This window comes from Populus nigra, chromosome 8 (assembly GCF_951802175.1).
Source record: "Populus nigra chromosome 8, ddPopNigr1.1, whole genome shotgun sequence".
In the NCBI taxonomy this organism is placed as follows: domain Eukaryota; kingdom Viridiplantae; phylum Streptophyta; class Magnoliopsida; order Malpighiales; family Salicaceae; genus Populus; species Populus nigra.
The window spans coordinates 16,698,030-16,723,652 of record NC_084859.1 but is presented as its reverse complement, the minus strand read 5'-3'; the positions used below and the strand labels follow the sequence as shown (position 1 = coordinate 16,723,652).

General features: G+C 33.9%; 3 protein-coding genes and 1 long non-coding RNA gene across 4 annotated transcripts; 1 reads left to right on the top strand and 3 right to left on the bottom strand.

Annotated features, from left to right (window-relative positions):
* The first annotated feature begins 6,151 nt into the window (after positions 1-6,151).
* Positions 6,152-9,187, top strand: LOC133700583 (uncharacterized). The gene is made up of 6 exons (XM_062124152.1): positions 6,152-6,509; positions 6,992-7,095; positions 7,425-7,676; positions 7,953-8,189; positions 8,288-8,505; positions 8,639-9,187. The coding sequence occupies exons 3-6, from the start codon at positions 7,425-7,427 to the stop codon at positions 8,901-8,903; spliced, it is 972 nt and encodes a 323-aa protein (XP_061980136.1). The 5' UTR covers positions 6,152-6,509; positions 6,992-7,095; the 3' UTR covers positions 8,904-9,187.
* A 736-nt stretch (positions 9,188-9,923) lies between these two features.
* Positions 9,924-11,892, bottom strand: LOC133700585 (uncharacterized). The gene is made up of 3 exons (XR_009843440.1): positions 11,670-11,892; positions 11,424-11,567; positions 9,924-10,529 (listed from the first exon to the last, which is right to left on the bottom strand). It is a non-coding gene; the product is annotated as an uncharacterized LOC133700585 (long non-coding RNA).
* A 1,139-nt stretch (positions 11,893-13,031) lies between these two features.
* Positions 13,032-17,562, bottom strand: LOC133702050 (endoglucanase 25-like). Its single transcript, XM_062126224.1, has 6 exons — positions 16,881-17,562; positions 16,104-16,414; positions 15,204-15,665; positions 14,145-14,280; positions 13,878-14,050; positions 13,032-13,783 (listed from the first exon to the last, which is right to left on the bottom strand). The coding sequence occupies exons 1-6, from the start codon at positions 17,254-17,256 to the stop codon at positions 13,382-13,384; spliced, it is 1,860 nt and encodes a 619-aa protein (XP_061982208.1). The 5' UTR covers positions 17,257-17,562; the 3' UTR covers positions 13,032-13,381.
* Positions 17,563-20,299: 2,737 nt separating this feature from the next.
* Positions 20,300-25,502, bottom strand: LOC133701763 (uncharacterized). Its single transcript, XM_062125841.1, has 7 exons — positions 25,200-25,502; positions 24,683-24,896; positions 24,411-24,577; positions 23,791-23,915; positions 22,700-22,760; positions 21,385-21,433; positions 20,300-20,683 (listed from the first exon to the last, which is right to left on the bottom strand). Exons 1-7 carry the CDS (start codon positions 25,383-25,385, stop codon positions 20,610-20,612), a joined length of 876 nt encoding a protein of 291 aa, XP_061981825.1. The 5' UTR covers positions 25,386-25,502; the 3' UTR covers positions 20,300-20,609.
* Positions 25,503-25,623: the final 121 nt, after the last annotated feature.

The window sequence follows — 25,623 nt, the reverse complement described above, 5'->3', positions numbered from 1 at the left end:
TAATCATGTATGATATTTATTTTAAGGATGATTATGATGTTAATCATGACATAATCAATGACAGTAATTGAAGCAATGATGTCATCGATGATTTCTTCATGGACAAGGTAGAGGTTGAGTGCAAAGAAAACATGAAATATGCTCAACCAAAAAAAAGTTATTGATTTAGATGATATTAGTTTTTTTTTATTACAAGTTTACTGTTATTGAAAACATAGATTTATTCAAGAATTATATTGATACAACTTATGTTGACGAAACAAGTTTGGGATTTTCAATTCAATACTTTATAAGCTAATGAAAAATAAATAACTTGTCAATTGATATTTCTTATATAAAATTTAACATAAAGATACTAAAGCTGAAATTTAAAACTGCAATACACCTAAAAAAAGTGATTGAAGAGGTTTGTTTTAGGCCTAATTTGTTTGTTGGAAAGTAGTTTTCTTTTGTAAAGTGGATTCCTAAAAAGTGAATTATTTTCCGATGTTTGATAGTGTTAAAAAAAATAAGTTGGAAAACATTCTTCAGTGTTTGGTTATATCATAGAAAATGAACTGGAAAATAACTTATTAATATTTTTTTTCAAGTTTATTAAAATAATGAGGAATAAATCTTATAATAAATTAAAAAGTTGGATGAGAATGAAATTGAAAAAAAAAATCTAGTTTCATAAATTATCTCAAATAAAATAAATAACAATTAAAATAATGGATATCAAATCTAACAGATAAAAAAAAATTAAAAGAAGATGAAATTAAAATAATAATTATAATTATAATTTCATAAATTATCTCAAATAAAATAAATAACAATCAAAATAATGGATATCAAATCTAACAGATAAAAAAATTTAATTTAAAAAATAATAAGAGAAAAGAAAATAATAATCATAAAAATAAGGATCAAAGTTAATATAACAATCAAATTCTAAGGAGTGAAATTGAAAAAAAAAAGCTTCAAAATAAAATATATAGCAATCAAAAGTTTGAGGACCAAATTTGTTATAATCAGAAAATAATATGATATTTTTAAATTTTTCACAACTTCTGGAAAGTGTTTTTCACCCAAAATAAAAGAAAAATATTTTTCTGAAAACCAAGTCAAATTTTTCTTTAACTAAAAAGTATTTTTTATTAATAAATTTTTTTAATGACAAACAAACACATAAAAAATTAAAAAATTATTTTTCGTCAAATAAACAATTCATAAGTCTCAGTCCCAGGTCATGAGAGAGGATTTAAACTGTGATCTTTCATATAAATATCTATGGAAACAAGAAAAAAACTGTATAAAAATAGATTTAAAAAAACTTTTACGCGATGCCCTGCATTGATGCCGAATGCCATTTGAGCGTTTACTTGGCCACATCGATATTCTTAACAGATTGTGCTCTGATCTATCACTCCGTAGGAGAATAAAATAAACATATCAAAGATGTACATCACTAAAAACAAACAAAAAACTAAAATATATAAGAAAAAAAAATCAATTTTACGTCCATTTCCAAAGTTAAAATATTTTAATTATTTAACGCAAAAGTCTTATACTTTAATTTTTTTTAAAAAAAATTCAGTTTAAATGTCACAAATAGTCTAGATTTTAAATTTAAATATTGTTGCACATATGACATCACTAATATTTTTTTAAAAGCATGAACAACAAAAGGATGGTTTTATTCCCCATAAATTGTTGATTTCACTGTGTTTTTTATGAAACAAATAAATTACAAATCTGTTGCTCGAGTATACTGAATCATTTACATCAGTGGTAAGCTGCAACCATTTCAAAAGCATTTACATAAGTTCTGAATTCTCTGTTTGTTCAAGGTTATCTCATTCTCAGCATCTCATAACATTTCCCCTGCACTCGAGATCAACTGGTAAATGTTGTAGAACGGGTATGGTCCCTGATTTGGTGTTTAGCAAGAATCTCGTGGCGTACATTATGAATGCACAAGCCTAAGGATTCTTTGGGTGAGCAAACGGTTTGTTCAGATTGGTTTTTGTTTTATTCGGCTCTGTTTTTTAAAAAACAAAGCAACAATTTGTGAAATACCAAATTGTGGGAACCACCATATCTCAGTTCGGTTTCTGCTTTTCAATTTTCTCTTCATATAAAATTTTATTATTTTTGAAAATTAAAAATGGAAGTGAAAAGAAAGAATTTCCCTTTTCCTTTTTTGTGGTTTTCAAACTGTACCAAAATGAAAATCGAATTATTGAACCAAACAGCAAGCCGAATCATGGAGGTTCAGTTTGGTTTTCCAGTTCGAACCAGTCAGTGCACAGCCTTAATATTAGGAACTGTAACTGTTATTAAAATGTCCCAAACCTTACTCTGCAGGCGCTCATAGGAAAAATTGGAAACTATAAGGTGTGGCTAGTAAGAGAGCCCCCCCCCCCCCCCCCCCCCCCACCCCCTGTTCCTGTATTTAATCCATGTCGGATATGCCAGGATACATCAACATTTCTGAAGGCAATGGTAGACCATTATCATTTATAATTGACCCGGTAACACCATTGATGTTTTTGTTTCTCATGGTCCTATCTGTGACCTGCCTTAATGGTGGGCATGACCTCAAATTGTCTGCATGGGAGGGAGTTGGATGATACAACTTCCGCAAGATGTTTGAAGGCATCACCATTTTTTTCTTCTCTTTCTAGACTGGGCACCATGGTCGTTGTTAAAACTGTCTACCAATTATATCTGCTGGCTGGCTGTTCACTTGAGATGCTAATTTTATCAGCATTGTGCAGAGACCATCCGACTTAGAAAAAGCCATTTGCAGCATGGTTTTCATACGCAACGGTAGAGCGCCTATGGTGCCAGCTTGAGGAATTGATTAATTTGGGTCACAAGGTTGATCAATAAAGCATGGTTTCCATATTGCGTGGAGCTTTGCAGAACCACCTCAAGCAGGTAATCAATATTTCTTTCTTTCTCTTAAATAAATGATTTACTTATTAGTAGAAAGTCAAGGTAGCAGAAAGGTGTGAAATGGCTGCACCCAAACAAGGAACAAAGATGGAAAATAAAACCTTATACGGATTGAGAAGTGCAGGTATATATCAGAGCACTGCCTCGTAAAAAAGAAACTTGTGAATCTTTTGATCATCAACCAACTAAAGAAAGAGAACCAAATTTAGCAGAAACTCCTTACTGTCTAGGATAAGATTTTGTAACCGCTGTTTCGTGTGAACTGCATTGGTTTTCAATCATTTATATTGTGTCCAGGTGAAGATTGACTCTGAAGATTCATTATCAGCTGCTACCTGTTAAGAAGCTTTTGGAACGGTTGAAGTAATGGTCAATAGAGCATAGGAAACGTAAGGATCTTTGAACAGATTATGAGCTGCATTCAACACTTGGATATAAGGTGCATAATAGTTCTACCATGGAAAGAAGTGACGGTAGGTTCTTGAAGTCCAATTTTTTGTACATATGCGCATAGGTGGTCTCTGATAGAATCAATAATCTGGGGGGGGATGGCATCCCATTTGTATCAGTAGTAAAATCATGGCATGTGCTGGCAAACCCTAAATTCTGAGCACAATATATTTATCGGTTTGGCTTGCCCACTGGCTGGATTGTGTTTGGGGAAGAGATGGATGCTTTTTATCTGCACATGCATACACACACCACTTGGCTGGCCAGTTCTATAAGCCGTTGAGAAAATAGAGTTAGATGAGATTTAGTTTGTCAGGGCCTAGACACTTCGTGGGGGTATTTTGGGATTTGTCTTTTCCATGATGTTGTAATTTGCAACTCTGGTTTTGCTTACATGTAAACTGGAACAGGTTCCTGGATTTTGTTTTTCCTGTCATTCATGGTTGTATATGTTTTTCTGCTTTTGTTCGTGGGGACTGTAAAAATCACGAGGTTCCAAAAAGAAATGAATAATTGTAAGTTTACCTTGTTGATCTCGATAACTTTGTTGGAAAAATTGATTTCGTGGGCTAGAACTTGTAAGTTTCTTCTCTGTATGGGTTGAGTTGATATATCTATATGGTCCTGAGTCCTGACTTAAATTTTTTTCAATGTAAAAAAATTTGCTAAGCTGACACAAGTATTTCTAAAAATTTAAATCATTGATTTGATTGTATTTATAAGTTTGATTAATTCAAATAATATGATAAAAAAATGCATCGATAATAAATAAACTAAAAAAAATTGATTGTGTAAAAAGGTAGAAAAAAACCTGATTTGAGCTTACTTGGATTAGCATGTCAAATTTGTGATTTAATTGTGATATTGAGGTAACCTCGGCGAAAACAAACTATATGAACTATGAAAATCAATTATCAAATAACATAATGTTGAAAGATCAAATTGAATTTTTTTTTAATAAAAAGCAACAAAAAAAGATCTGATCAGTCAATTTAGGTTAACTTGTTAATCATGTGATCATGAACGTATGATTGAGATAACTGCATAGAAATAAGATTGAAAAAAAAAAAAGATCAATTCTCAACAAATTAAAATTTTAAAGAATGAAATTGAGAAAAAAATAATTTTAAAAAAGAATTTAAAAAAGACCAAAGTCAACTCATGTTTATCTTTAAAACTCGTATCCATAATCATTAGCCCGAGACTTACCCCATGAAAGATAAACTCTAAAAATTAAGGAAGTAAAATTTCAAAATTTTAAGAGATGAAATTGAAAAAAAAATACAATTAAAAAAGATCCAAAAGAAAATAAATAAAAAGAATGAGGATTGAATTTGATATAAAAATAATTTGAAATCAAATGTTGAAAGATAAAATTAAAAAAGAAAATCAACTAGGAAAAGAATTAAAAAATAAACAACAATTAAAAGAATGATGACCAAATTTAATATGAAAATTAAATGAAACCAAATAATGATGGGTGAAAATAAAGAAAAAAATTAATAAAAAAAAATTAAACAATTAACAATAAAAAAATAAGAATTAAATTAAAAAAATAAAAATAAATTAAATAACACCTTTATATTTTGACATGAAAAAAAGAGATAGGAAAAAAAAAAAAAAAAAAGATAGCAAAATACTTCAAACACTGTCTTAAAAGAAGTGTTTAGAGGTAGAATGACACCATATGTATCTTTCAAAGAGCACGAGTATCACCAATAATTTTTTTAAATAATATTTATATTAATTAAAAGACATGTTCCGCTATTATTAAAAAAAAAAAATTCATTTGTGAAAAGATGAAATAGCTCTCTTATACAAGTTTAATAATAATTTTTTTTTTACCTTTAAAGGTAATATATAATCTTTATAAGGGGTGTAATCATAAATTTAGTATCGGGGCTGGCAATTGGAAGGTATATGATTTTTGGGAGTTTGGGAGAATCTAGCATTTGTGTCCTTTTGAACTTCCACATGCAGGTTTGGACATCAAGACTGTATAAATCTCCAAGAGCTCTCGCCATTGTAATAATTCGAATAATTTAGACTCATATGATGCCACCATTGAGTGAGAATGACGAGCGCATGGTCGCTCGCCATAACAGAGACCTCTTTCCAGTGTTAAGAACATGGGACGATGATAAGATTGTATCATTCTCAAGTCCACCAAATACATATATGTTTGAGCCAGATGCTCTTGCTGCCTGCCATTGCCTGTGAAACATACACAAGGCATGCACAAAATCAACAATTGTTCTGCTAGCTGACTCCCTGTTTTGCTTCTTTGACGAATATTTTCATCAAACTCAGAGTCATTATATATAGCAAAAGTAAAAAAACGAAAATAATCTAATATAAATGTGCTCAAACTTCACCTAGGAAGGAAAACGTGCATTGCAAAAAACGTTTTAAGCTTTGGGTGCCACAACCCGTGTCATAGGTTGGCCATGGTCTTTATACTGTAGTTTTAAAATGTAAGGGGGGGAAAAAAAGAGGAAGACGAATTGCTCTTAATCTCTTAAATTTTTTTGCTTTTTAGGTTATTACATTGTATAATTAAAAGATAAAAAAACTGAAATATTCTTGATCGTGATGACTGATGGACACTTGGGAAAAAAACATTCTACCCCACCACTAAGATTATTGATTTTTTTAAAAGAATAAAATGATAATTAAATTATTATGGTGAACAATAGTGTATATCCAAATACACAATGAATTCTCCATTCGCTTGAAGGTTTTCTTTTTTTGGTAATATATACACGCGCGCGCACTTAGTTGCCCAAAGAATCCGCTTAATTTTGTTGTTTAGGACAAACGGACGGCCAGTGGCTCTAACTAAGATTTGTTAGTTGTGGGCAATCATGGAAATTGCAAGCTCCAGTCCGTTTGTCCAATTGGAAAGGAAGATATCCTGAAACGTTAGAATGAGGGGATAAAAAGAGGATTAGGTGCGTGCTTTTTTGGCGTGAGTGGGAAGCATATTCTGTACGCACAAATAATTCTTGCAAAATTAGTGTGTTTCAACACAGACGTGGTGGTGGGCAGGGCAGGGCAGGGTCGAGCCGTCGAGGTGGTGGTCAATATAAGAAAGGGTGGCGTTGGTCCCTGTGGTGGTGGTGCGTGATCCATTTATGACTGTTTTCCATTGCTCAGGAGGAATTGATGCTCTCTCTCTCTCTCTCTCTCTCTCTCTCTCTCTCTCTCTCTACGCACGAAAACGAAAACGAAAAGAAATGGAAAGGGAAGGGAAAGAAAAGGTTAGGTTAGGTTCGGTTCGGTTGGGTGGATCAAGGAAGGAAGAGGAAGAAGCTTCTGTTTCTAAAACACGCAAGCAGGCATTTTTTAATATTTTGTTTTAAGCATGGCCCAGGCACTCCTCTATTGTTACTCGCAACTAGTGGCTTGGCTAAACAATCGTTTAACCATTAAGCCTTTGAATTTTCACTATACAACTCTTTCTTCTCTTCTCCTCCCCCCCTAAAAAAAATAAAAATAAACAAGTAACAAGAACAAATACCAACAACATAGAAAGATCAAGCTGAGATTTTGTTTTTTTTAAAAAAAATCCTCAGTTTTGTTCTTGTTCTTGTTTTGTCAGTTTTCTTTCTCTCTTCCAACGATAAAAACAATCAAAGTATACGAGGTTGTCCGCCACATTTCGGACCGGCGTCCAAAATTGCTCAGATTACCTTTCAACCCAAGGTAAAGTAGCTTATCATTTCCGTGTTTCATCTCTCGTTGAAAAAAAAAAGAAATTTTTTTTTTTTGTTTTTACTCTCTCTCTCTCTCTCTCTCTCTCTCTCTGTATCATTGTTAGCAAAAGAGGAAATCAATTTACTTTCTTCTCTTGATTAAAATAAGAAGAGAAGAAGATTCTTCCGATTCCATTTTCAGCGCAGCTTATTATCATCCCCTGAACAATTCCATGGATGAATTCTTAAATCTAGAAACAATCTAACTCGGCTTAATCCTTTCACCTCTCCTTGCCTTTGATGGGTTTTTGTTTTGTTTTTTCAAAATTATGAATGAAGATGGCAGAGACAGCGGTGGAGTCGCGAAAAGACAGTGGAAAGTTGGAGCACAATGTTAGGGAAGATAGCGAATATGTTAGGCTTGTTATATCTGACGAACCAAGAGTTGGTGACTTCGACATTTCACAAGTTCAATCGAGAGCGAGGATTAAAGCTTTCATACGGTGGATCAAAGCTTTAATTTGGTGCCTTGTTATTGCCACATTAGTTCTTGTTTTCTTGAAATGGGGTGTTTCATTTCTTTTTGACAAGGTACTTCCTCATTTCTCTCCTCTCCTCTTGTTTTTACCCCTTTGCCTTCCCTGCATTGGTGCTTTCTCTGCACTTTTAATCAACAACTATTGCATAAACCGCATCCTGTTACTTTTTGTTTTTGGGCTGATTTGTTCGAGATGGTTCTTCTTTGGTATCAAATTAGATTCATGAATACAGCGTTGTGGTTGATAAGCTTGATCGAGTTTGGCTAACTTAAGGATCAACTTGGTATTTTAGTTTGGTTATGCCAAAGGTTAATCAATTTTGTTGTAGGTTCTCTTGCCAATGATGGAATGGGAAGCAACTGCCTTTGGCCGTCCGGTCCTCTCCCTTGTGCTTACTGCTTCTCTTGCCTTGTTCCCAGTGTTCCTAATTCCTTCCGGTCCTTCCATGTGGTTGGCTGGGATGATCTTTGGATATGGTATTGGTTTCGTGATAATCATGGTTGGAACCACTATTGGGATGGTCCTGCCCTATTTGATCGGGCTAGTTTTCCGTGATCGCATCCATGTAAGGCAAATGATTTTTCACTGATATAACTTGGTGTTTATATTGGATCTTACTTCTGCATCTCCATCTGTGCGAATTATCTCCTGTTGAATGTGTAGCAATGGTTGAAGAGATGGCCCCAGAAAGCTTCTATGATTAGACTTGCTGGGGAGGGAAGCTGGTTCCATCAATTTAAAGTGGTTGCCATCTTTAGGGTTTCACCATTTCCCTACACAATTTTCAACTATGCAATAGTGGTAACAAGTATGAGATTTTGGCCCTACTTATGGGGTTCAGTTTCCGGAATGGTACCAGAAGCTTTTATCTACATATACAGGTCTGTTCCTTGGTTATACTATTTTTGGTCACTATTGGTTCTTATTCCAAATTTCCAATGAAATATACAAGGAAAATAGATATCTGGGAATATTTTTGGCCCATCTCAACCTCATGTTTGTGCTTCGGTGCAGTGGTAGGTTAATAAGGACATTTGCTGATGTGAAGTATGGGAACTATCACTTGACTACTGTGGAAATAATATACAACATCATCTCCTTCATCATTGCAATTGTTACTACTGTTGCCTTTACTATTTATGCGAAACGAGCTCTGAAGGAGCTTGAAAGGGCAGAGGCTACTGAAGAAGTTCCACCCTCCCACCAAGAAAGTCATGAGATGGGAAAGCTTCCACTTGAAAGACCTAAGCGTGCAGGTTTGTCATCTTTTTCATTATAGTCTGAATAAGTAGGAGGAAAATATATGTACCTGTTGAAATTGACATGTTAGATGGCATTTGTAGGCTAGGTGATCGTTGTAACTTCCTTGTTCATTTTTTTTTTTTTTTTGAGGGGGGTTTATGTTTGTAACTACAAAAATAGAATTCAGAAGGAAAATTAGGGGACGTAAAAGGTGAAACTTCCTAGCATATTTTTCCGTGCTTGTTTTCTTTCTTACCATTCAAGAAACAACTTTTTTGTTTATTATCTTCTGAATGATATTAATCTTATATTTTTAGTAAATACAGGGAAATAAACATCTCCTGGGTATGGAATAAGGCAATCATTAGCTTCTCTTCCTCAAATTGTTGAGAATATGAGCTTTAACCTTCTAGAGTCATTCTTCAATGATGCTTGAGCTTTTCACCATGCATTGATGCATACTTGCAAAACTATTAAGAAAGCTTGCCATTCGGTAGCGTGAGAGACTAGATTCAGTTTTCAACTAGCAAATTTATGTGACAATAAAAAGAATAACAACAATGATCATGAAAGCAACATAGACATTATGTACCGTATGTGATCCAGAGTATAGCAAAAAATAGGGTCTCTCAAGCTTTAAGATTACAATCCTTTACTATCGAGAAAATTTTGTTCGATATATTTTGAAATTCAATAATTGTTAAATTGTTTTGTTTAAATAAGTGCCAAATCGACCTAGCTATTAAAACTAAATTAAATTAAAATTCTAAAACTTAACTAGGAAAGGAATATGAAAATAACTAAGAAAATAAAGTAAAATCTAAAACATTAATGTGGACTTGTTCCTAGCATGCTAGTGGATCAATCCTATACGGAATGAGGCTTGTAGAAAGCTCTAAATTAGTCTAATCCAATAATCAAATCAAAAGTTATACTTTTTTGTTTTTTGTCATAAAGCATGTTTGATCTGTCTAGGTCTTTTTTTAGCTTGACTTTGGCCATCCGAGATGTATCCACTAAATGTCTCACATATGTTACAAGAAAGAAGAAATAAGGCTGCAAAATCACCTGCATCTGATTGAGGCATTGGTTTTCTTTTATTTACCATAAATGCATTCGGTTCGGTAGGTTGTGGGGGATTTTAGGTGCTATGAAAAGAGCAGCAATGAATGGCAAATTACCTGAAACAAAATGAAAATAATATTCACAGAAAAGGTGAAGTTATGAACATTGGTTTGGTTGAATGATGAATCTGCTCATATTAAGGCTTTAGGAGATGTAAGTGGGCGTCCTTTTTTTTCTTATTGCCGAACAACCAAATTTCAAGATGCAGGCGCTTGGGTTGCAGAAGAAAGCTTGCCCGGCACTGTGAGCCGATTCTGTGGCTATATGCTCCGTGATGGTCGTTTGGGTCCCTCGCAGTCCATCCTGAACTTCCCAACCAAATGCTAACTGCACTTCCTCAACAAACATGCCTTCTTGAACCTGGTGCCCATCTCCACTCACTCAGATACCATCAGCAAAAGGGAAGAAGATGAGTTTCTGAAACATTTCAATCATTAAAGAGCTCAACGTGAAACTTGGTGTGTACGTTCACCAACCTGGGATACTACAGCATACAAAGGCAAGGTGGGGGTAACTGCATAGAACTTGAAAAATCAAACTGCATCCACCAAATAAAGTAATGAGAAGGCTCGTTTTCTTGGAATATTAGGGAAGAAACAGAAAAAATAAAATCATAGAAAATTCTCAAATATGTAGTAATCTCCCTTTTGGAATTACTACATAATAAGCCTGGCACAGTGTAGCCCGCTCTTTCCATGATGTATGATCTAGACGCCACTTTACGACTCCTATTGCGACCTCAGACTTCATGAGAAATTTGTTTCAGAAAATAACATCCAAAAAACATTATTCTTTGGGACACATTTTAGATAATCTAAAAATAGTAACATGCTTGATTTACAAAAGAGCATATTTTAGTGTTGTACTGCAACACCCTCAATTATGTCTCACAAGCAGTGATACAGTTGTTTCAAAGTAATCCTCTGCAACCCTGCGCACTGTATCTATATTTTCTGGAAATATTTATAAGTGCAAACTTGTTGTACAGGAGAGATTGGGGAGAAAAGGATTGACTAACTTTCTTTTAATTTTTGTGAGGCTTCAAACAATTCACCTTGTCTCTTCAAGAACTGAATTTGCAAACAAAAGTCAACCACCCAAACCCTCAGGAACTTAGAGATTGTCATATGCACCAGAAAACCTCTTACATGGTGAAAAACACCACCTCACAGACTGTTTGACGTTGTGATTGAGGTGCTTTTAAAAGTTTTTTGTCTTAAAATAAAAAACACTCAAGAAAACATCAATTTGATGTGTTTTCATTACCAAGCACACGTCTAGAAGCTCTTTCTATTTGCTTAAAAATTCAGTTGATGCAGACAACATTTAAATAACATAAATATAAATATAAAAAGCTGAGAATGTTTATTGGAGAGGAAGAAAAGATACAGGTTCAGAAGCAATAACATTTTTTATGCGCAGTGTACGATACCTGCATCATTTCGCACATTCATTTCTGCAATCAGTGGCGGTGCATAACTTTAAATTTTTCTTCACTTCAGTTTCGGTTTTGGTCCAGTCCAAATATGAAGTTTTTAAAAGATAGCTTAAATATAGATAGCTGAGGATGTTCAATCTGGGAACCAAAAAAATTAAATACTGTAAGGAAGAAAAATTGAACCAAAATATTTACCTAGCTCAAGTGTAAAAGAAACATACGAATGTAACAAACCTTTACCAGTTTAATTATGAAGAACACGCTCAGCATAAATGGTGGCGAGAGCAATAACAAAGCAGACAGCAGCAACCACCCATGTCAGTGTGTACTGCGGTGATTTGGGTTCATCCTCCATACTCCGTGTTTCCTGAGAGTCTGGAAAAAGAACTTGAAAGTTGCCAGGAACATAAAAAGATTGTGAGAATGGGAAAGTTGAAGTACATTATGAGATTGGTCAAGAGTGTGTTTGATATTGCTGTAACTGTTGTGGTTGTGGTTTAAAAAAAATTGTTTTATAAAAAATATTTTTAATTGAAGTTGGTTTGAAAAAATAAGTGTTTGGTTAAAACTGTGGTTGAAATTGAGGTTGAATAAAAAATAGTTTAATGCGTTTGGTTAAGAATGCTTTTGAAATTAAAGTTATAAAATAATTTTAAAAAATATATATTAAAATTGATGATTTTTAATTTAAATTTTGTAGATTTAACTATTGTTGTTACTTCATGAAATAAATAATATTTTATATAAAATATTTTTTATTATGCCATTAAACCATCTACAATTCCATTACGTATAAAATTCATTCGACAAGAATTACAGTTTCTATAATTTTTTGAGCGTGCAATAAAATTAGATAAAATATTATCAGGAATAAAATTAATTTGATATTACAGTGCGATTGAATTTAATTCGCTTTATATTAGTTTTTCGAAAAAAAAAATATACATGAAAATGCAAAACTAGTTTTTTTTTTAAAAATATACAAAATAAAAAAAAATTCACTCGAACAGTGCAATTGAATTGCACTGTGCATGCGAATACAAAATTTAAAAAAATAATCAGGAGCTGCTTCGCTAATTTCATGTTCAAAACGTGAATTGATATGAGCCCACTGATCATTAAATAGTATTTTTGATATTACTAAATATCATGTTTATTGTGGCAAACAAACGGCCTCTGAGAACTCAACAGAACCACAGAAGCTCTGAAAGGTTTCTCTTGGAGTATACATCTCACGTTCGTCACGTGAACAAGGTTCCAATTTTGCTGTTAGCACACTTCAAAGTGGTGGCTATGGCCTCATCAGATTCCTTAACTCAATAGCAGATCAATGTCAATGAACTAATGATTACCTCGTTTTTAGTAGAAGCTACATACGGCTGATGCCGCACATCTACTGAAATAGTCTTCTTCGAGGCATAAATTTGGTTGCAAACAGGGGGGAAAAGAGACATTCTCAGGGCATTGGTCTTGGAAATCACCAAAATGACCTGTGCAACACTTGTTCCAACCAAAATATGCACAGATGTACAAAACTGAATCCACATACGCACGGATAACAATTAGATATGGGAATTGCAAATCCAGTAATGAGATGAGATCTGTTACAACATTAAATCGAATTTATTGTTAATCAGTCTTTGAACTGTTGAGTTCACAATTTGTTTTCCCAAAGAATACAACGTTACATATCATACACATATACTAAGTATATCACAAAATCAGACAGACATCTTGGGTACAAAATATCAATTTCTTAAAAGTTCCCAAGCACGTATACCCCAGTCATCTTCACAAACTTATGCATTGTAGTCTTTCCTATGATCATCCTCCTTCCTTAAGTAGCATCATCTTTACCTCCCAAGATGTTCCAAGTCCAAACTCTATTGCAGCAAAATCATCTTACCAAAAGCCACACAGATAAACTCTTAAAAACTGTCAACTGTGGCATCTCATGGTTTCCAAGGTGCTGGTGGTGGTGGAGGAGTTGGAAACATTGGGGGAACTGCAGAGAATATTGTGTTCTTGTCAATCCCAGTAGTTTTGTCACCAGACAAGGCCACAAGTGCTGCAACTAATCCTGCATTTCCAGCAATCGTTGGCTCTGTATAATTATAGTTGGTGCGAACATCATGGAAACCATCATGCCGGTCAGGGCCAGCAACCATGGCTCCAACAAGTGTATTTGGGTTTGGCTTCGAGGTGTCCCTCCATTTCCATCCTCCTTTACAGTTATACCTGATCTTGTTCTTAGGGATAGATGCACCTCTATGGTGGAGATGTTTTGGGTAATGATTACCAAAACCCACAATATAGCTCATTTTACGAGGATTTTTGCCCAGGATGTAATCAATCTATCACAATAACAAAGCAAAAATGAAGTTATAAACCACCAAAATTATGAAAATATCTACTATAGAGCATCTAATTAAATAGGGCTTGACATACTTGAGTCTTGGCGAAATCACGCAACACATCAGTAGAGTAGAAATTTGGTCCACAATACCATCCAGGTGTATCAGCAGCTTCAAGATAATCACTAAATAGGGTTGCTAGGAAGGCAGCGTTGACGACATACTGAAGGGGCTGAGGCCTTCCATGGTTTAACTCGATCAAGCCTCCTGTAGGACATCATCAACACAGTTAGACTGGGATCCCAAAATTAATCCATCCACCTTGAACACTATCTGGCTAGTCATACAAGAGATGGTTTACCTTTTGTTCTATTAAACTTCGTGAAAATTGGCAGATATGAGCACATGATTATACTGGTCTGGTTGTGAAATGTCCTCAGTATTTCTTCATATGGATAACCAGGGCTCAAGAACAATCTTAGGCGGCTCAAAAGTAGCTATCACACAACAAAATTTAATCATCGGGAAAGATACCATAAATTTCAAAGTTAACTAATAGCGAGCTAGCCACAATATGATTTGACAGTAAAAGTAGAAGCACAAAAATGTCAACAGGACCCTAATGGGAGATCATTGTTGACAATGCAACATTTGGGCAAAATGTCAATGGCAATTCATTAGGTTTCAAACAAATGAATCATGAAATAACCAAGAAAAGTAGAAAAGAGTACAAAGAAGAAAAGGCAAGAGATAAATTTACAAGTATAGATGCAATTTTAGAATTTTGAAAAAACAAAAAAAGAAACAAAACAATAAAAGCCACATACATACCCCGGGACAAATTTTGTTGAATATGGATAACTTAAATAAAATATCACTTTGTTAGTAGCAAAACAAGTAATTAGAGGAGCCCATAATTCTTACTCGAGTTATGAACACACCTAATAGTCTAAGCTTTTGAATTGAGATAGTTTAGCCTAACTAACCAAAAGATCCTGGGTTAGAATCTTCGGACCCCATTCTTTCCTCTATTAATAGCACATGGGAGTGTGAACCTTTGCAAGTTTCAAGTCCGAAGAGCTCTCACTTGAGAGGGTGTTTGAAAATAATATAAATTATATCTTGAGAACAAGCTTTTGAGTGAGGCCCCAAGAAAAGTTTTAAATTACTCTCTAACAAGTATCAAATAAAATCCATACATATGCATAGCTACCTTAAATTTCAGTAGCTTTCAAAATCTAGAACATGTCAACTCCTAAAGATGCTCGACATGTGTGTATATTATACTGAAACAATATAAGATATTTTAATAAATTCAAAGCAAGAATAGAGGCATGGCAAAATTAATAACATTCTGAAGGAAAGTTAATTGCATGGCTAGGTAAAGCATGATAGAATATAGATAAGAAGCTTCACTAACCTGAGCACCAGCAAGCTTGTTGTCCCAGCTAAGCACACCATAGTCTGGCCCTCCCCAAAATGCACCGGCATGCTTTGCTAAGCCAGGCATTGTAGCAAGTTGAAGATAGGAATTATTTCCAGTTGCATAATATAGCCAAGCTCCACCCCAAATAAATTCATCCCAGTAACTAGTTGAATTATAGAAAATGGCGGCTTCTGAACCACTTGCACTGTATCTACCTCGCTGGTCCCTTGCAAATTTAAAGAGAGTTTTGGCACCATGAACAAGCTTCTGAGAGTAGGCCTTGTTATCTTTGAAAACGATAGATGCAGAAGCTAAGGCAGCAGCCATTTCTGCAGCAAGATCAGAGCAGGAGCTGCATTCAGTTACAGGTCTGTCGTAATCAATGTCCTCAGGACGCATCCAGCAATAATGATCGTTTGGAGTGGTACTCCCACCAGAAGTATCCCCCGAGCCAACCTGTCAGGGAGTGGAAATCAAAATGTCAGACCATATACCCTACAGAAGATCCACAAACAAAGATAACAACAATAATTTGATGACTGGCACGCATTGTTTTATGCATCTTAAACTAATTAACTAACAAGATTATAATGCGATGATGGCCAATGCAGTAGCTATAAACAATCTCCACTTTAGACTTCAAGGATAAGCGGGAAATTTTCTATGCATAAGCAGAAGTTGATTTTTCAAGGGGAAACCATCAGACAAAAGAACTTGCTCAGTAAGTTAGAAAGATTGAGAAAAGCCCTACCCTCCATGAAGTGCACCGAGCAAGATAATGTTTTCTTTGCAAAATCAAGCATCATCGACATTAAAGTGAATGGGAGTTATGAAATAAATTCAGTCCAGATACATTATATCTATGTTTAGATAAAATGAGTGAAGTTAATTCACCTGTGCAACTATCCTGTCGATGGTATCAGCAGAACTATTAAATGTCTTCAGAAAGTAGTCAGCTCCCCACTTTATAAGTTCTTTGACATGGTTAAGCTCACCAGCAGCTTCATATTTCGCACTATATTCAATAACACTCCAGCTCAACATTGTCATGGAAAAAGAAGCAGGGAAGTGGAACTTTATTGCATCCCCAGCATCATAATATCCACCCACCAGATCTTTGTAAAAACTACCTTGTTTACCTTTCCCATCGCCCAAACACGAGCTTCCCCTCCATGACACGTTGTTATGCTTCGGAAGCTTTCCCGCTGCAATTTTCCATCAAGATACACAGACATAAACAAAATCAAGATTCTTTACTTCTTTGAATTTATGATCATTATCAATAACATCAGCAACAGTAACCGAAATTAATGATCTGAATCCGTGCAAGCTAACGATCTTCTTGAATAATTCATGATCTACGGGATCACATTCAAACTAACTAAAAAGAAAGAAAGATTGTCTACTTTCCTGACTATGGATGATCTGAATATAGTTATATTAAGTAAATTCATGATCTGGGTTTCTTAAGATTGATGATGCATGTTCCTTAAGCAGGTATGATCCTAGACTCACTGAAAAAGCCTCTCCTCCTTCTAGCTACAAAATGATGTCATCTTCCAGATTTAACAAATAAATGAATTCAAGAGGCATGCAGACATCAACTGACCGAAAACAGATCAGATCAGGATAAAAATAAAAAAGGAAAAATGAAAAGAAAAGGAAACATACATCTTTGAGCATTGAAGAACATGAGTGCCTTATGTAGAGCAAGAGTGTAGTTATCAGCTGGAGCATGAGAGTGATGATGGCGAGGCACAGTTTTAACAATAAGAGTAATAAGACCAACCAAGAGACCAGCAGCAACGATACTCCCAACAGTCCACACAAAGATCTTGCGACTAACAATGATACAGCCCAGATCCACATATTTCTTCTTCTTCTTTTGCTCAGCTGGACCCAGCAACCAACTCTGCTGAGTCTCATCCAATGGCCTTGACAGAGCTGCCCTGTCTAAGTCATTCAAGTTCCTGCTCCTGTCATCATCTGTTGCTGAATCTGCTGCATTTATCTCCAGGGGTCCTCCCCATGGATCTCTTCCGTACATATTCTTAAGATTTCACCCTTTCTTCTTGTATTAATTTAGTAAATTACCTTACTTTTGATCCTCCCTCAATTCAAGAAAACAAAAACAAAAAGGCAGAGAACTCGAAGCTCCACCGACACTGTATTGACAAAAAGAAAATGCGAGCTGTGTTACTCTCTCTCTTTCTCAAGCGTGAGGAGGAGTGATGGAGCGTGGGGATGCGGGAGGATATTATGAATGGAGGACAGAGGAGACTGATGACGGTGGAGAGTCAAGCAACAAGCAGTATCATATCATGTGAGAAACTGGGGTTGGGTTGGGGTTTTTATTTTTATTCCACGTTTTTTGCTAACATTTTTAAGTACGGAATTATATTTATTGAATTTATTAAATGTGGTTGTGAGGGTGACCAGTCCGCTACTAGACAAGGACAGCCTGTCTGCCCAACGCTGTGTTTCTAACAGCTAAATCCGCGGTGTATTTCTTTCTTTCTCACTCTAGACAGTGGGCCCAAAAAAAAGAAGAAGAAGAAGAAAGGTAGAGTTTGGTAATGGAATTTGCTTTCCAAGAACTTCAACCCCTCCACATGGTGTTTATTAATCCCGTTATTTTCTAAAATATTTTTTAATATATTAAAATAAAATTTTTTGAATTTTTAAAAACTTATTTTAAAATCAACACTTTAAAATAATCTAAAAAATAAACAAATAAAATTTAATTTTTTTCAATAATATTTTTTAAATATAAAAACAAACTGACTTCTTAATTAAGATTAGGGTTTCACCTACATTTTAAATTAATATTTTAATATAACTAATATTAAAAAATATATATATTATTTTAATATAATTTCAAACCAAAAACATTTTAAAAAATAATTTACTACCATTAATCTTCCATTGTCTATAGCACCTCCAGTACTGGGGAAGAGAGGAGACATCATAATTGCTTGTGAAGTGGGGTTGGTTTTGATCGTAATTTTTTATTGTTGGTGAATGAAAAGATGCCATCCAACTAACGATGGTAAGGAACCTCATCCCTTTCCCTTCCCAAAGCGGACAAATCATTTTTTTATTTTTAATTTTGAGCATTTGAGTTAATTTATATGTATTAAGTTTTCAGTGGTTTTAAAATTTATAATATTTTAATTAATAATTTTTAAAAAATAAATTTAAAATCCAACTAATTAAAATATACACTCGAAAGCAGAAAAACAAACAATATAGGGCATGGATCACTGTAATTATCGTTTATGCACATCAACAAGGTAATTCTGTCCCCTCAAGCTGTGTAAATTGTTGATAAACTACAAGAAGATGCATAATTAAGTACACATATACAAAACTGGTGGTGATTTTGAGCATGTTTTCATTCCTGGAGGAGCAATCTGCAAGAGAGAGAGAGAGAGAGTAGTTTTCATCCTCCTCCTCTATCGAACCACCAGTTACCCTCTCTCTCCTTTTCTCTTCGAGAAGTTTCAACCAGAACGTTTGCCGACACTTCAAGCTATGCTTCCCTCCCTTTTCACGCTTCTGCCCTCTCCTCCTTTCCTCTCTCTAGTTTGGTTGCTTCGCTTGCGTACGAAGTCTATGCATTACTCATTTGGACTAGCGTGTGTAAAATTAATGATATACTAGAATATTTTAAAATTTTATTTAATAATTTAAATTATTAAAATAAAATAATTTTTATATAATATTAAAATTTAAATAATCAAGCAATTATTAGTTTAAATCTCATTATTTTTATTTATTTAATAAAAACTAAACATAAAATAACTTAAATTTATACAAGTTTCTAGTTTAAATAATTTCATTTAAAAGGATATATTATAAAATAATATAAATTATATTTTAAAAATTTATTTAATAATTTAAATTATTGAATTAAAATAATTCTTATAGAATCCTTACATTCTCATCATCTCACTTTTACAGTAAAATTATTTTTGTATTTAAAAAAAATTAATGCATTTTTTTCTTCAAATTATATTTTAAAACAAAAAATAACTGTTACTCACATGATATCCTAAATCATTGTTATGCTGTCAAGAGAAGAGGCCCATGAATCATCGTGTTTCACAACCAATCCGGGGCCCACCGAGAGAAAATAACGTTAATTATTTTTGGCGAATTATTAATAGACTACGATATTGTTTTTGGAACAAAGACGTGTCTTTTAAAAAAGGCAAGCAGAGGAGGATGCTCGTGCTGCTGATTGTTCACTCATACTCGTCAATGAATGATTGTGTGTTTTTCTTTTATAAAATATGGGATTTTTGAAAATAGAATAAAATCTTGTCTGCTACCACTGCTGTTCTGTCCACACAACCACTGAATCATCATAGTCAATCTATTTCCATCGTCTAACATATTAACTCCATCGATGACATTAAAATTTTAGGAAAAAAAAGAATATAATATAATAAATCCTAGCCAATATACACTATCCAAGGAGAAAATAAAATAAAAACATAACACGTAGTAGAGCTTTAAGAGATATTTATTCAATTTCTATTCTAAAATATATAAAAAATATATCTTCTTAATCCCTAAATATTTTTTAATTTCTTTTTGTTTCAAAACAATAATGTATTTAATGTCTTTAAACCCTTTTCAATTTTTGTTCATTTGTAGTCATATTACAGCTTAATACAATTTAGTTTTCTTTAATTAAAGTGAAAACAACGCACTGTCCAACCTTTATTTTTAAAAAAAAAAAATTAATGTTGATGGCATCTCATTTATTAGTCCAATTTTTTATGATCTTGATCACTTGAAAATTAAGCTTTAAATTCTTTTTTTTTTTAATTTGGTTTTTTTAAAAAAAAAATTAGTTTTTTTACCCGAAACATATAAACTTATTTCTAACATTACATGATCTAAAAATTTATCCAAAAACCTAAAATCAGCATATTTTTCAAGTTTAGATTTACCATTGCATGAAGCAAATAACACCTAAGTTAAACTCTCCTTTTTTTAATGGATTTCGTTGACACCAAAATTAATAAATTTTTTTTTTGGTATATTTCTTTTCCTTTGCTATCCACGTTACACATCATTAGTAACCTCACAATTCTAGTTCTTTTTATTTCAAAGAAATCAAAATACAGAGACTTCACCATGAATATTTAGCTAAATGGTGGCTTCTACGCAGGATTAAGATCCCATCTTATATATGAAATCCATTCGTTCTAAAAATTTTCACGAGTAACAAAAATTAGTGATAAAGGTGATGAAATAATCAACTTCAACATGGCTTCATAGTTTATGCCATGTAATGTTTGAGATGCGCGAAAACATCCTTTGTTTCTTTCCACAAAAACTTCTTGTAACAGCAGAATCTCCAACAGGTCTTCCCTGACCTCTTCCATTTTATCTTCTAGCATGAGATGACAGGTTCTCCAAGGAGGTGAACATGAAATTCCCAGAAAACATTGCTTCTTTGTCTGCTCAATCAATTTAACAACTTAGTCAATAGGCATAGAAAGAAAAATATGTTACAAATACAAACACCCATTCCAGTAGTTTACCACGAATCTAATAGGATCACATTCAAAACGGGGAAGTACAAGCCCCCGACAAAAGATGTGACAAGAAATTGCATTTGCATTTATATTTATATTAGAATCAAAATAAATCAATATTCACAAACTACGATGCTGAAACAACATGTAAGTTGGAGGGCCTATGGTTCAATGGTCACAGCTAGTTACCTGGTGTATGGCAATAAAGATAAACACAGCTTTTGAACAAAGCGCCAATCCAATATATCCAAATGGATTGATGAGAGCTGTGTGTGTGTGTGTGTTGCATATAAATGAGCATGCTTATGATACCAAAATTATTTGGAGGTTCTCAAGAGTTCAAACTATGCCAAGCTGATGCTCAACTTAGCAAACCACTGAGTATATCAGCGGTTTCAAGATTCTTGCAAACAAAAGTAAACTTTTTTGGCAATCTAGAGTTAGCATGGAAATCCATCCCTCTTTCCTGAAAAATTTCCCATCTTCCAGGCATGTTTCTCACCAAATATTTAATTTGGCCAACACATGTTCTTCCATAGAGCAAAGCACATAAATTAACTTTATGATCAATAATATGCCCCAACAAAATGACATAAGTAATCAAATCATATCAGCGAAAGTACCAGTTAAGGAAAGACAACTAGCTTCATGGCGCACATACCTGGCCATTGCCTGCAGTTATCAACAAATTAATTAGTTTCTCTTTGCATTCATTGAAAAAAAAAACCCTTCAGATAAAGATTTTAAAACAAAATGTTGTACAAATAGAGCTTCTCGTACAAATGAACTCTTTCATAACCATCATTTTATACTGATGGACATGTGCCAAAATGCTGGGCAAAGTATGGTCCAGGATGGATGACAACTCATTCAATAAACTGAAAAAACTGGATTTTAACCCAGGCATTGCATAAAATTGTTGTTCAAATCAATATATGAATAATTTGAAGAGGGGAAAATATCTTGATAATTTTATTTGATGGAATAGGAAAAAAAATAGAATTTATTACACCTTAATGCATGGAGAATAAGAGTATAAAGACACTGATATTGTTAGTAAATTACTAAATATAATTTTTGTACTTTAAATTTAGTATTGATTTTACCAATGTTCAGTTCTTTCTGAATTTATCTGGTAAGTTCTAGCAATTCAAATCTGAAAGTATACTTTCTTTTCAATAAAAATTTTATAAAAATAAGACATAAATATATATATTTTTAAAAAGATTGACAGTACTCGATCCATTGCTTAGCATGCCATTATTTAGCTCTCACATTACATGATCATACCTAGTAAGCTAATTTTTATTAAAACATTTGTTAATAATAAAGAGTAAATTACACGTTTGAAGAATAATTATTTATTAAAAATAATTGATGATTCAATGCTTTGATTATTTTTTTAAACAAATCAATAGGATTTAATATTAGTACAGTAACAATCTGTTTAATACTAAACTTTTAAAAGGAGATAAATGTTAAATTACCTGTAAATTGTATTGCATAGAAAAAAATAAATATAAATATAAGCCTTCAATACATTAACTATTTTATGATGAGAAAAACTCATAATTATACTATTGATTGACGCCTTTAGATGGTTTTAGAATAATATTTATGATAAAGCTACCAAGATATTATGGCTTTGTTTATGCTACCCTAAGGTGTTTTGATGAAAAGAGAAAGAATAAGTTATCTCTTCTCATGCTCCCATGCTTTTGATGGTAGCCTTCTATTTCTTATTATTACTTTGAATTATATTTCACCATACTTCATTCCCATAGTGATAAACAACTTTGACACTCACAAATATGGAAAATCACTACTTATGGTGGTTTGGTGGCTTCTATTCTCAAGGAATACCTAAAAACCCAGGGCAAGAAAATCACACAATTCATCTAGTCTTATCACAATGAAAGAGCAGAGATGAGAATATGCCTGAATAGCCTGTGATGCAGTATCATCTGGCTCACTTGTACCATCATCTGAAAAGACATTCCTGCGAGACACAGCTCAAATGCATTAATTATCATCACCTTTCTTCATCTTGAGTCTTTTTTATGCTTTCATATATATATATATATATATATATATATATATATATATATATATATCTACATCTATTGCATATTACCTAATCCAAGCACATTCATTTTTCATAGTTTACATTCATATAAAAATTGGTCTCTTAGGAGGAAAATATTCAAACATAAAGCCACATAGTTTTCTGAACTTGAAAAGCAGGAATGGATGCTTTCTGCTCACATAAAGGATGAAAGAGGTCATCTTGTGTGTGGCATTACTAGATGTTTCTCTTCTTTATAAAAGAATGAAACCTTATCCATCTTGGAAAGTTGATAACAATTAGCCAAAGCACTACAAAAAATTAAAGACCCAAATATGAAAATATAATAATAAAGAGCTCCTCGTCCTTGGGTAATATCTTTTTCAAGCGACCAGTTCATTTTTGAATCACTACAAGTCATTATTTGTTGACAGGAAGAAGAAAACAAAACTTCCAAAATATAGGGATACTTTTCCACAAATTACCATCAAAATTAGTCCCAGTCTGACCTCAAACATAAGCAGTATCCTAACCAGATAGTAGTACTTTCAAAATAAAGAATACTTTTCCCCAAATTATCATCAATCACCACCAGTATCAAACTCGTGAGAAAAAACTAAGACCATGAAGCTGATTAACATAAGGTGCAAGTACCAAACACAAGGGACAAGGAGGTAGTCGGGACATTGTTTAGAACAGCTTGAGCTCAGCCCAAGTTACAGCACCCTGGCCAAAGATCAACCCAGTCTGGACTCAAACATAAGCAGTATCATAAACAAATGGAATGCATAATATTGAGGTGATTTGAGGATCTCTCGAATGGCTATTTACAAGATTTTCATTGGAAGACAAAAACATAAGGATTCTAGCACAGAACATACCCGAGGAGCATCAAGTCTCATTCTACAATACTATTGATAATTTTCAATGAAAAGCCTTCACCAAGTTCTGATGACAGTCTTACCTCCATATCACCTTTGGAAGCTCATCTGGTTTAGCCTCGGGAAGCATGGCAGCGTCATAAGCAACAATATTTCCATATAATATTTTCTCCAATTCTTTCATCCATTTGGTCAGAAGCAAGTTAACCTGCCATTACAAATGGGCATAAACAACGAGCAGAAAGGTTTTGATTACTCCATGAGTCATTCGCATTAACAGTCACCCATAACCCAAAAACCACAACCATAGGCAGAGCTTCCCATCCTATACGTTGAAGGAATATAGGCAATGAATGAAAAGCAGTAAATAACTTTGGGTTTTACTTAGGAACTGGAGTGGCATTCTAACAATGGGACACGTAGTGACATGGTCTCCACTTTCAAGAGCATGCACAATTCAGAACAATTTTGTGTGGTTTTCACTGGACAGGAGAAGATGACATCAAGGATCTAGTAGCATATGATGACTGATGGTTACTTTAACCATCAGATGACAGAAAGCAAAAGGCTTATTTACTCATGTTTTCGACATGAAATTTCTGAAAGTTTCATAAGATAGCCAGGTAAAAAGATAGTCTTTCCAGGCAACAGGATAACATTAACAATGCAATGATATGAAATGCCAATTAAATAGACACCGTACCCCTGCTTTAGATACTCTCAACTCCACATCATGATTGTAAATCTCGTATATGTATTGCCCGAATTCAACACCTTCTTTTCCCTCTTGTTTCAATCGACGTAAGCAAAGCCACATGTGGAGTACAAGCAATGAGAATGTCATTTTAAATGTCTTCTCCAAGTTGAATACTGCATGAAAAAAGAGGATAGTAAATTCTATATGCCACACAATTGAAATGTATAGCCCGAATTCTAAATGTCTTACAGTAAAAAAGAGCATGAGAATTTTCTCACCTTCATAAATGGCAGGTCTATCTACTTGTGACACAATTCGTCGGTACACCACATTAGCTCCTCGAATAGACTTACTTTGTTTACTATAAAACAGCAACAACTTGAGCACAAAACGCCTAATTCCCTCATACTCTGGCTCTTCGATTCTGAGTGGAGAGTCCGGAGCCAAAGCCAAAGAACAAGGCTTAGACCGAAACATTTTATCCAAATTCACCTGTTAAAGAAAAACAAACACATCAATCCCCATCAATACGCTAACTTGATATCATTCACAATAACTTCAATCCCGCAGCCCCATTTTCATTCTTGTATCATTTGAACTGGATAGAAATCAATCGTGAACAAAATCAAAACTTTTCTTGACATTAGCAAAGATGCAAACTTTGCCAAGTGAAACGCACACCCAGATCAAATACAATACACAAAAACCCATGATCACAAAATCATAAAAAGCTTAAGACGGTCAACAAATTAAAGGAAACCCAAAAATGGGTTAGCATTAGAATCTCATACATACCACTGAATTGCTGGGGAAAACCTTCTGTGACGAGAGAATTGGAGAAGCTGCCATTGCTGCCGCTGTGGCAGCCTTGGCATAGCTTTGGTGTGAAATAAATTTAAAGGCAGCATCTTTACTGTTGTTGTTCTTTCTGAGTTGATGAAAGAAATGAGAAGCAGCTGCTCTGCTGCATCTTGCTAACATTTTTTAGCTCCTTTCCTCTGTATGAACCAATTAACTTTCTTTTGTTTTTTCTCTTGATACTTTTCCTCGTATCTGTTTTTTATTTGTTCAGACTTCAGCGCTTAAACAGCCTAATTCATTCATAAACCCTTCAAGATAAGAGATCACAGGTGGACCCAATGCTACCATGGTTGTAAACGGCAGCATTTTGTATTTGGGCTGTAAATGGGTATTTTCCCCGTCACAAGCAAAGTTTACT